The 11671-nt window shown below is 60.4% G+C and overlaps 1 protein-coding gene and 1 long non-coding RNA gene across 2 annotated transcripts; both read left to right on the top strand.

The window, feature by feature from the left end:
• Nucleotides 1-1732: 1732 nt before the first annotated feature.
• On the top strand, nucleotides 1733-6524 carry SURF6 (surfeit 6). Its single transcript, XM_032307850.1, has 5 exons — nucleotides 1733-1985; nucleotides 3161-3394; nucleotides 3985-4073; nucleotides 5189-5389; nucleotides 5587-6524. Exons 1-5 carry the CDS (start codon nucleotides 1892-1894, stop codon nucleotides 6064-6066), a joined length of 1098 nt encoding a protein of 365 aa, XP_032163741.1. The 5' UTR covers nucleotides 1733-1891; the 3' UTR covers nucleotides 6067-6524.
• A 1643-nt stretch (nucleotides 6525-8167) lies between these two features.
• LOC116570595 lies at nucleotides 8168-10771 on the top strand. The gene is made up of 2 exons (XR_004277484.1): nucleotides 8168-8562; nucleotides 9453-10771. It is a non-coding gene; the product is annotated as an uncharacterized LOC116570595 (long non-coding RNA).
• Nucleotides 10772-11671: the final 900 nt, after the last annotated feature.

The raw sequence follows: 11671 nt of genomic DNA, 5'->3' as shown, positions 1-11671 counted from the left end.
GGAGACACAGCGAGAGAGGGAACACAAGCAGGGGGAGTGGGAGAGGGAGAAGCAGGCTGCCCACCAAGCAGGGAGCCCGATGCACAGCTCGATCCTGGGACCCCAGGATCAAGCGGAAGGAAGCCACTTAACAACTGAGCCACCCAGGTGCCCCCGGGGTATACTTTTTAAGGGAGAGCCAAAAGGGTTTGCTCAAGGCCTGGGTGTGGGGAATGAGGGGAGGCAGGGTGGCTTCCAGGCCTGTCGCCTGGAGTGGCCGTAACAGAGAGAAGGCCGTGGGGGGAGGCGGCGTTACCCATGGAGATGCGTCTGAGTTCAGGGGGGTCATTAGCACCAAGTCAGGAGCCCTGAGCTGCGTCGCTGTGCAGGAAGAGTTGGCGGGAAAGGGAAGCGAGGAGCAGGGAGCAGGTGGGTAGGAGGAAGGCCTGTCATCTGGGGCTCCCAGACTCGTGGGAGGACAGGATTTCAGCAAGAGGTAGAGCACCTCCAGACAAGCCTCGCGGAGAAGGGAGCTGGCAATCAAGGCCCATCCATGCGGATTTGCACTCGGAACCCAGCTTTCTCCTCCCGGCCCCGTGGCTACTCCGCTGCATCCACCACTCCCTGTCCAGGGCAGCCCTCAGGAGAGCGTCCAAGACGTCCCCGAGATGGTGACGGAGAAGAGAGAAGCCCGGACTTGGGGCGGGAAGGAGCGGCCGTCACCACCCCGCCCGCCCCCATCTGCGTCCCTCAGCGCGACTGGCTCTGACGGTCAGAACCGACCGGACACCCGGCTGGGTCCGCCGAAAGCCCAGCGGGAAGACGACGAAGCCAGCCCCTCCTCAAACGGCGGCCCGTGACCCATGAGCGGCAGAAAGTTCGATCCTTGGTGCTTCAAACGGAACTTCTCGGAAGCCTTTTCAAACGGCTTTTGGGGCGCTGATCTACAGACCCAAGCCCGGGCCCGGCCCGGCTCCCACCCCGGCTCCCAGCGGTCACAGCCCGTCACCGCCACGACGTAAGCAGGCGCAGGGGTCTCCAGGCTCGGGCTGCTGACCCTTCCTGACCCTCCCCTCCCCAGTGTTTACTTATTTACGAGTTTTAGGGCGGAACGCGCGGCAGAGGCAGAGGGCGGGGCACCGCCCCGCTGAGCTCGGAGCCCCCCGAGCGGCAGGAACCCAGGCCCGCGGGCCACCGGAGCGGAGCTGCAGGCGGCCGCCACCCGGCCGAGCCCCCGGCCGACCCCCACCCCGTGGGAGACGTCTCGGCGCGGACTGGCCGGAGCGACGCCCGGTGCGCCGTCCCCGAGCGCCCTCGCTCCCGGGCCTGCTCCGGAGCGCTGGCCGCCGCGACTCACGCCGGGCTCGTGCTCGTGCTCGTGCTGCCCGGCGCCCCCGGGACGCCGGCTCGCCGCGGACACCGCGCCCCGCACAGGGCGTCGGGGCGGCCCGCCGCGGCCCAGCACCGCCAGTTTCGACCGGCGAAGCCAGACGCGCTGAGGGACGGGGACGGGGACGGGGACGGGGGCGCTGCTGTCGCCCGCTTCCGCTGGGGGTTCGAGTCCCAGAGGCCTGGACCGCGGCCGGCCGGCCTGTCGCCCCCAGGTGCCGAGCGCCTGCAGGGTCCGCGGCGCGGCGCCGAGGCGGGGGTCCGCGGCGGGGGTGTCGGGCGGGCGCTCCGGCTCCCGCCCCGTCCGCGCCCAGGGCCCACAATGCCTTGCGCCCCGCCCCGGGCCCCTCTTCCGGCGGGGCCAGGCCCGGCTAATCGAGCACCGCGCGCCGACGGCTCGGCGCTCGGCCGGCGGCGCCTGCGCAGCGCGCGGTTTCCGGCGTGGGGGACGCGGCGCGCGGCGCTCTGCGGTGAGTCGCGAGGTGCGCGGGAAGCGCGTGCGCCGTCCGGGGAGGGCGCGGCCATGGCCTCTCTGCTGGCCAAGGACGCCTACCTGCAGGGCCTGGCCAGGAAGATCTGCCGCCAGCCCAGCCCGGAGCCGCAGAAGCGCACGGCCGGTAACGCGCCGCCCGGGGTCGGGCCGGGGAGGGCTGGGGCGGGGGCGCCGCGCTCGCTACCCCGCAGCCCTGCGTCGGGCCGGCGTGTGGACGCGGGGGACAAGCCCGTACGGTCCGGGGAAGGCAGACGAGGGCCGTCTCAGGTTGCCGCTGCCTCCCCGCTTGCTGTGGGCATCGGCCGGGGGTTCGGGGTCCCCGCTCCGCCTGCTCCCCGGCGGGCAGCTCCTGCGGGGCGTGGAGAGGTGCCCGCTAGAGTGGGCAGCGTCGGGAGGAGGAGGGAGCCGGGAGGCCTCCGGGCCGCGTGGCGGGGAAGTCGCTCCTCCGCAGGTGAAACAGGCTGGCGGGCCGGGCGTGCTGCCGGGCCGGGTGGAGGCGAGTGGGCAGGGGCTGGCAGGGAGCCTTTTTGTCCTCCTGCAGCGCCAGCGCGTGTCCGGCGTACAGGGCTGACCACGGAGCTTGGGCGCGCCTGGGTGGCGCAGCCGGGGACGCACCTGCGCTTGGCTCCGGTCACGATCTCGGCGTCCTGGGAGCCAGTCGCGCCCCGGCCGCCAGCTTAGCCTCCGCGTCTCCCCCTTGCTCCGGCCCGCGCTCTCACTTTCTCAAGTAAACAAGTGAAATCTGAGAAACAAAAAAGTAAAAGGGTCGAGAAGGTAATTTTTAAAAAATCGAGTTTCTCTTTTCAGCAGCTGGTTATAGTTTAGGTTTATGTTTTTTAGGGTTTTTTTAAGGAGTGCAGTTACGTATTAGGACGCTCCCCTCCGTGCAGTCACTTTATCTGTGTAAACGGCAACCTCACTTGATGTTAAAGTGAACCCTGCGTCGCCGTTTTAGATGGCCGCACAGCACGTTGTCTCGCGGCCGGCCTCGGCCCGCTCTTGCAGCTGTATTTAGGTATTTAGGTTCCCCCAGTTTCTCCCCAGACAGCATCCGATGATGTTCTGAGGCCGTCTTTGTGCGTATCCAGATGGATTCTCACGAGCAGACTGCAGGGACACGTGTGGACGTTTTTCAGGGTTTGGAGATGTGTGACCAGTTTGCTTTCTAGGGTTGGTGGGTCCTCCTTCCTGGTTCACTGTCAGCCTTCTTTTGGGATGAGAGGTTTTGCAAGACCTTTCCTGCCAGTTGAGTCGGTCACGAAGGTTGAGGCTGCAGTGCTTTTTAACTTTGTGTTTCAGCCGGCAGAACTCGAGGCTCAGAAGCTGCTGGGCCCCCAAAAAAGAAGAGGAGGAAAGCACAGAAGAAGTCCCAGGAGCGGGAGAAGGCCGTGGAGCTGAAGACCCAGGCTCTAGGGGAAAAATCTCCAGCACCTTCCAGGGCCAGAAAGCCAGCAGTATGTGAGGAGGGAGAGGCCTTCCCCTCCACGCGGTCCCCAGCACACGGGGATGGGGAGCAGGGCCAGCTGACTTCAGGTGATCGTGCGGTCCTCTATGATCCTAAGGAAACGTGGTGCTAGGCACACTGGAGTAGCTTGAGACTTTCTACAGAGGGAGCTCTCGGGACAGACCCCAGGGGCTCCGTGGGTGGATGAGACCCCCAGAAGTACATCATGGTTCCTGGCCATTTGGCAACTGGGCCTGGTGAGGGGCAGGGTCACGTCCCAAACCTGGCGCAGCTTGCCCTGCAGAGCCTCACGGCCTGCAGGTGTCCGAAGGGGCGTCGCGAGAGCCGACCTGTGAGGAGACTCAGGGAAGCCGAGGCTGCAGAGGTCGGAAGAGATGAGAGATGGGTTTGGCTTGACCTGTAGGAAGTGTTTTGTCACACCGCACGAGGGCGTTCTGTCCTGGAGGACGTCCTGGGGGCCAGTCCAGCCTGAGGAGGTGGAGTGGGCTTTACTGGACTGCCCTGTAGGTGGATGGGCCCTGGAGGTTTGGGGGCGGGGCGGGGAGGGTGGGTTGCGGTGGGCAGCGTGAGGAGGCTCAGTCTTCGAAGCTGGGCCTTGGGAGAATGGACGGGATGGTCGGGGAGGGGTTTCTTCTCAGCTCCCTGCCTCTCCTTGCAGAAACCCTGGTCGCAGAGCCCGACTCTTTGTTTGCCCTGGATGTGGTGCGGCAGCGGCTCCATGAGAAAATCCGGGAGGCTCGGGGCCAGGTGAGCGGGGAGGCCGCTGGGGTGCAGGGGGCAGCGTTGACCGCGCTGCTTTCCTTGCTCTGCCTGGAGGAGAAGGTGCCTTGGTGCTCTGTGGGGTTGTCCCTCCAGCTCTGCCAGCCATTGTGGGGCTGCGGGAGGGACCTCGGCTGCTCTTCCCACCCCTGCAGCGGATCCTGCCAGGGTCTTGGCAGCTTTGTTAGGCAAGAGATCAGCTATGGTTTGCATCATCTCCGGGAGCTTCTGTTCCACGGTCACCCGCCTTGTACTGCTGTGCGGCTACAGATTCCTTGTGCTCTCGGAGGGAGGCCCGACCTCTTCTCTCAGGGAAGCTGCCTTTGCTGAGCCCCAGGCGGCGCCTCCGTCCCCGCAGCACCACGACAGCCTGTGAGGTCGCCGAGGGCCTGAGCTCAGGTGACCTCGACAGGAGCGTCAGAGCTGCACCAGCTTGGCCTCTTTCTGCTCGCAGTGCAGTCTTCTCAGTCAGCCTCCAGCTGCCCTTTCCTGGGGACATGCCCTGGACCTCTTGCTGTGCGCGGATGGTCCTCCAGCTTCTTTGTGCATCTGTCCTGCGACAAGCCCAGGGATCGTTCCTAAGGGGTGGTCCAAGCGCCAGGCCTGGCCCCGCGTGCAGGTCTGCATCGGCTCGTGTAGGGCTCCCTTGTCAGCCTGCAGAAGGAAAAGTCCATTGATGAGAGAACAGAGGTCAGATCCGCCACTAGCAGGATGGTGCCGCGGTCAGCACAGGCAGAGTCATTTTGACCTGATGCCACTTTCGAGTTGGTGGCTTGCGCTAGGTCTGTTCTCGTCTGTGAAATGATGCAGGACGTGTTTCCTGTGGGACCGTGAGGAAGAGACAATAACCGTGTTCGGAAAGTGCCCTGGTACGACGTGCCTGGGGACGGGAAGCCGTGGTTCTTACTCAGGGGTCTTAGTGTCCTTTGGGGATCCCTCGTGTTCTGAGTGATGGATAATTTCACAGGGGACACTGAAGTCAGTGGGGACCTTGTCCTGTGCAGCAGTCTCCTCGCTTGCTTTCCTGCTCTGATTCCACGCCCCACAGCAGGGCCCCCCAAATTGGGAGGACCTTCCACGTGAGTTTTGGTTGCCTCTTCCAGGGCCACACCACGGCGCTGTCTCTTGCTGCTTTGGAGAAAAGACGGCGGAGGAAGCAGGAGCGGGACCGGAGGAAGAGGAAGCGAAAGGAGTTGAGAGCGAAGGAGAAGGCGGCGGAGGCGGCGGAGGCTGCCGATCTGCCCTGTGAGCTGCCCCAGGAACCGCTGCCAGAGGGCGTGCCGGCGGGGCTGCTCTTCAATAAGGTGAGGGCCGGACGCAGCCGTCGCGTGGGGGCACCTCGGCTCTGCCCCGGCCTGGTGGTGTGGCTTCTGGCCACAGAAGCAAAGTGGGGTCGTACGGCAGAGCGTGACCAGTCCCTGCCCACGGGGTGCTTGTGAGCGGTCACGGGAACGGCACTGTAAAGCTGTAATTCACTGGGATCACAACCCTTCCTTCCGAGGTGGAGGTGACTGCGGAGCAGGCGGCCAGCAGGGTCCAGCGCCGGAAGGAGAAGAGGCAGAAGCTGAAGGGGAACCTGGCGCCGCTGACGGGCAGGAACTACCGGCAGCTGCTGGAGCGCCTGCAGGCCAGGCAGGCTCGGCTGGAGGAGCTGCGGGGCCGGGACGAGGGGAAGGCGCGGGAGCTGGAGAGCAAGATGCAGTGGACCAACCTGCTGTACAAGGCGGAGGGCGTGCGCATCCGGGACGACGAGCAGCGGCTGCAGGAGGCCCTGAGGCGCAAGGAGAAGCGGCGCGCTCAGCGGCAGCGCACGTGGGAGAAGCGCTCGGCCCACGTGGTGGAGAAGATGCAGCAGCGGCAGGACAAGAGGCGGCGGAACCTGCGCAAGAAGAAGGCAGCCCGGGCCCAGCGGCGCCTGGACAAGGCCCGCAGGAAGGGCCGCATCCTGCCCCAGGACCTGGAACGGGCCGGCCTGGCATGAGTCTGCGGCCCGGGGGCTGCCCTCCCAGCTCATGGGCCGGCGGCGGGCGCTCGTCTGCGCTCCTCGGCGGTCGGGGCTCCGTGGGCTCCCCCCCAAGCTGGTTGGGAAGGCTCAGCGCCCCCGGGGGACGGATGGGGGAGTTAGGAGAACGGAGGCCCGGGTCCTTCCGAGCCTGGAAGGGGCTGACCGGGTCCGGGTTCCCGCCTTCTCTTGGGAGGCCGCAAAGCTGCCCGCAAGTCTGGGGGGTGGGGAGGCGTGGAGGGCGCGAGCGTGGAGGGGCTCTTCCCTGGCTCCTCCTTCCCCTGCCGTGTGGACAGGAGCCGGGAAAGTGTGGCCTTGGGGACTGTCGGTTCCGTTTAAAGCCCCCCTGGAAGGGAGGAAGCTCAGAGCTGCTGCAGCCCAAGTCCAGGCTGGCACCGGCCTCGCCACGGGCAGAGGGTGGGACCGGCGTGGCTGGGACTGGGAGGGCGCCGTCCTGAGTCTCTGCAAGAGCAGCGAAGTCAGAGCTAAAGGCGAACAGCCACACGGGAAGTGTTAAGACCGTGATGCCCGCTGGGGGCCCCCTGGGTGGCTCCGTGGCTCAGGTGCCCGCCGGACTCTCGGTTTGGCTCAGGTCCGGACCTCAGGGCTCTCGGATCAAGGCCCCATCAGGCTCCCCCGTCAGCGTGGAGTCTGCTTGCAATCTCTCCTGCTCTCGCTCGGTTCTCCCTGCTCGTGCTGTTTCTCTGAAATAAATAAGTGTTCGGTGGAGAGAACGCTGGTGGCCGGAGGACGAGCGGGGCGCGCGCTGTGCCGGGAGGAAGGGGGAGCCGGGGCGGGTGGAGGGTGTCGCGCCGGAGCAGGCAGCAGACAAGGACGGCTGGGAGCCAGGACTCGGCGGGGCGATGCGCGCCGCTCACGGAGGCGGAGAGATTCCACACACCCCTGCAGGGGAGCAGAGCCGCTGCAGACACGCAAGACTGGGGGTTCGTGGCTCATGAGTCATTCCTCAGTAAAGCCGTTCCTAACTGTTTGGCGGAGCTCCAGTTACATCGACGGTAACGGAAAGGCTGGCGTGGCCATCCTGGCCGGAGCGGCCTTGAGGATCCACAGCCCCACAGAGGCTAAGGTAGGTCAGGGCAGGATGGAGGGGCTCTGACACCTCCATCGGGAGTGCTGACGCCCCCAGTGACGGAGCTGCGAGTCCCCCAGGGGAAATCTGCCCAAAACAACGGCAGAGGCTATGTGGTGCCTCTCTCAGGCCGAGAAACACCAGTGGAACTCCAGTGGATCAGGGAGAGCTAGATGCGGGCTGGGAGCTGATCTAAGGCCCCAGAGCGCTGTGTCTGGGCACAAGCGGCCGGCTGGCCACCCACATCTAGGGCAGCAACGAGAACTCACCGCCTGGTCCACGAAACAAGCTCCGTCTCAAGGAACCGGTGCCCTCCCAGGCATGATGTCGGCTGTGGCAGGGTTTAGTTGTTAGAGTCAAGGGGTGATTGCCGGAGATGCGCGTTTAGGTTCCAGGGAGAACTGTTGTCACAAACCCCAGGAGATGTAACCTCAAGAGGGAATCATGATGATGGACCCAACAGGGAAGGAGGGACATTGCATCTCCGATGAGAAATCCAGCGGCTCAGCTGGTGAGGACCTGCCCTTGCCCTGAAGTCCTGCTCCTGCCCAGGGGAATTCGGGTCAGGACAGCCCCTTCTAGCATCCTCCTTTGTTGGACTTCACGGTGGTTTTGTTATAGCTTGCACGTCCCGATTTGTAGTTCTCTGCTCTTCCCAAATAAAGCCATTTTGGTTTTTTTTTTAGCAATTTTTTTTTTTTTTTAAGATTTTATTTATTTATTTGTCAGAGAGCAAGAGCGAGCACAGGCAGACAGAGTGGAAGGCAGAGTCAGAGGGAGAAGCAGACTCCCTGCGGAGCCAGGAGCCCGATGCGGGACTCCATCCCAGGACGCTGGGATCATGACCTGAGCCAAAGGCAGCTGCTTAACCAACTGAGCCACCCAGGCATCCCAGCCATTTTGGTTTTTAGGTAGTTCTCTGCTCTTCCCAAATAAAGCCATTTTGGTTTTTAGGTCAGCAGGAGTCTCCCGTTGGCACTGGTTCTTTGGGTGAGGCTGGGAAGAAGGAAGCCGGCCTTCCCTCCTATTTGGGGCCCCAGGACTTGAACTAATGCGTGTTCAGAAATTCAGAGAGGGGCTGTGACCAATCAGGTAGCCCAAGTGAGGCGTCTGTTGGCCAGACCTGGGGATGGGGGACCGAGGATCCGCAGACCCCGGTGGGTCGTCTCATCCAGCTCACCGCTCTAGTCTGGCAGGAAGTCGTGGGAACCTCGCATACGTGGCCTGTGGAAGTAAAAGTTCGCTGCATGTTCTCTGCTGTTGGGTCGTGACAGACACCCGCGTTGGCCCTGGGAGCTCAGTTATGGTCTCATAGCAGCGTTCCAGCTTCAGAGAGGAACCACCATGCTGCTTTTCCAAGGGTCTGAGCTCTGCGTGTGGCAAAGGTGTGTTTTCCTGATCCTCCCGCGACCATCTGTTGGGCGGGTGAGCAGGTGACATGACCAGGCTCCTCCGCATCTACCTCTCCATGGGGATCTGCCCTTTCTGTTGTTCCAGGGGATGTCTGGGAGCTTCACTTAGTGCAGACCTCAGTGGACTCCAGGCTTTGTGTGGGCAGCAGAGGCGAGCACTGAATCCGTCCTAGTTCCCTAGCTAGCGCGTCGGACCTTGGTCGCACGCGCCAGCCAGTCTGGGATTGCGTCCCTCCTTCTGGCCAAGCACTTCCAGGATCAGTTCCCACATACTTCGCTGATTTTTTTTTTTTTCCCAGTATAAAGCAGCAAATGTTTCTGTTCCCTTAGTGAGTTCGACCTTCCTGTTTTGACCTTGTAATTGGGTACTCGGGGCCTGCTGGGGTCCGACTCCGCTTGCAGGTCTAGAGATAGGAAGGCGAGATGGATGTAGCGATGAGGAAGCCGGCTCCTCGCGCTTTTGCAGGGAACCTGAAACTGGTCTGCTCAACTGGTAAAGTTCATCAGTTAAGAAAACAGGCAGACTCCACGTGGGATCTGAAAGCTTTTGTCTGCAAGCGCCACATGTTCTCCCATTTCACTGGCCCAAACCAGTCCCGCAGCTGCACCCAACTTCCAGTGGGCACAGAAATGCAACCTGCTCAGGGCCCAGGGGGAGGGCCAGGATGCTTTGAAGAGGCTGATGCCTCCTGAGCAGACGCTGGCGGCCAGCGCCCTTGGCACACATTTCTACATCAGGCTTGGCTCTCCGCGGCAAGCTGTGGATGACAAGTCTGTGGAGCTGAGGGGTAAGGGGATTAAGAGATTAGGGCACGTCCACCCTGAAGAAGTCAGCACGAAGCTGGTATTTCTTCTTTCTGAAGGCACCAAAGCCAGCGAGGAAAATAAAAGCAGAAAACAAGACGATCTTGTTGTAAGTAGGAGGCATTGGCGTCCCGACCCACACAGCCCCTGACGGCGCAGAAGCCAGCAGGAAACGAACGGGAGCAAAATGCAGTGAGGAGCCGATGTCCTTGGTCGTCGCTCTCTGGGAGGATCCGTAAGTCCCCGCTCCGAGAGGCAGATGCAAAGCCTGTGTCAGCTCCGGGAATATGAGGGGCAGCATGGCAGCTGGAGCCCGTGTGGGAGTTTGGGCCTGGGAAGCGGAGTGCGGCGTGGGGACAAAGACTCAACCACCTGGCCGGAGCACCTCTGTGGGCGTGGGGTGACAGCGACATTGCTCCGAGACTGTCCCCACAGCTTCCTGTTCTCTCCGACTTGGGGGTGTAAAAGCTGAAGCTACACACCCAGCCCTCGGTTATAAGGAAAATCCTGTTGCTCTGAAAGATAATCACGTCTCATCCTGCTTCCGTGACCCGTGCACATACCTGTGCGGGGAAGAACCTTACTCTGTCATGAGTTTCCACGTGGGAATTTGCGTGAGATCTGTGTAGAAATACCACCCAGTGCAAAGGAGAGAGCCAGGGACAGGTGCATTTGAAGAACATGTGCCAGTGAATTTGCTCAAATATTTCTTCAGGAATAAAAAAACAGAAGCAAAAACCAATCACCTCTCTAAAGGAAGCCCAAAGTAGAAAAATGACCTTGTAGAGGCAATAGTGAGTCAACAGAAGGATTGAAAAATAACAGGCCTGGGGGTGCCCGGCTGGCTCAGTCCGTGGAGCATGTGACTCCTGATCTCAGGGTTGTGAGTTCGAGCCCCCACTGGGTGTGGAAGTCACTTAAAAATAAAATAATTCTAAAATATGTCAGACAAGCTCAGAATGGGAGAAAAATAGGTCATCACAGCAGTAAAATTGAAGCATCGTAAGACAGCTTCCTATGACAACAAGCGGCATTCCCAGCGACTGTCCACCGAAGAGCGTATCCTGCAAAACGCAAGAGGAGATGGGCTGAATGGCCTTCAAGCTCTTCATGTCTCTTCATTCAGATCAGCTGGACACAGTAATCCCGACCCCTAAAGGGACAGGGTCACCCATGCAGTGTGACGTATACCGAGAGGGGGTGCTACAAATTTTCAAATGCTCAGGGTGGTCGCAATTAGAAATGTCCACGAATATTAACTCACTATAGAATAAATCTTAATATCCTAAACAAGAGAACAGCACCACAGGCAACATTAACTTTCTTGAGTTGTTGCAAATAATAATAATAATAATACAATAAAAACTGCTGCCCTCAAGTAATTGTCAAAGGTCGCTCAGGAACCGGGAGGAAAGCAAGCGGACGGGGCGTTGGAGTTGGGCCGAGCTCAGAGAAAGGAGCTGATTTTTTTTTTTTTTTAAGATTGTATTTATTTAAGAGAGAGAGAGCATGAGCAGGGTGGAGGGGCAGAGGGGGAGAGAGGAGCAGAACCCCCACAGGCAGGGAAGCCCAAGTGGGGCTCAATCCCAGGACCACGGGATCATGAACTGAGCTGAAGGCAGACACTTAACCCACTGAGCCACCAGTCACCCCAGGAGTAAACTGATTTAATTACTTAGGTTAAAAGACAAGAAGTAAAAAGTAAATTAGAGGGGCATCTGGGTGGCTCAGTGGGTTAAACCTCTGCCTTCCGCTCAGGTCATGATCTCTGGGTCCTGGGATCGAGCCCCGCGTCAGGCTCTCTGCTCAGCAGGGAGCCTGCTTCCCTCCCTCTCTCTGCTGCCTCTCTGCCTCCTTGTGATCTCTCTCTGTCAAATAAATAAATAAAATCTTCTTTAAAAATAGTAAATTAGACATTAAAAAAGAACAGCAAATGACAGAGACGCAGAGAAAAGGACTTGCTGTGGGTAAGAGATGTGAATCACAACCTCAAATCTACAAACTATTAACGAAGGAAGAAGAAAAGGTTACTTGGCCTAATTCTATGCAAATAGATTTGAAAATCTGAACAAATAGATCATATCCTAGGAAATACAGTTTAGCAAAGGTGATTTTGGGAGAGAGAAGGTTAAAGCAGACTGCTTTTCTTTTTTTTTTTTTTTTTTTAAAGATTTTATTTATTTATTTGACAGAGAGAGATCACAAGCAGGCAGAGAGGCAGGCAGAGAGAGAGGGAAGCAGGCTCCCTGCTGAGCAGAGAGCCCGATGTGGGACTCGA

The sequence above is a fragment of the Mustela erminea genome, chromosome 12 (genome assembly GCF_009829155.1).
Source record: "Mustela erminea isolate mMusErm1 chromosome 12, mMusErm1.Pri, whole genome shotgun sequence".
NCBI classification, from domain to species: Eukaryota; Metazoa; Chordata; class Mammalia; order Carnivora; family Mustelidae; genus Mustela; species Mustela erminea.
This window is presented reverse-complemented; position numbering and strand designations above follow the sequence as displayed.

What these genes read in the sequence shown, in the direction of transcription:
- SURF6 (XM_032307850.1), top strand. Translation starts at nt 1,892, where the DNA reads ATGGCCTCTCTGCTGGCCAAGGACGCCTACCTGCAGGGCCTGGCCAGG. An exon ending in GCAGGGCCAGCTGACTTCAG is followed by an intron (nt 3,395 to 3,984) that starts GTGATCGTGCGG and finishes CTCTCCTTGCAG; the next exon opens with AAACCCTGGTCGCAGAGCCC. An exon ending in TCCGGGAGGCTCGGGGCCAG is followed by an intron (nt 4,074 to 5,188) that starts GTGAGCGGGGAG and finishes TGCCTCTTCCAG; the next exon opens with GGCCACACCACGGCGCTGTC.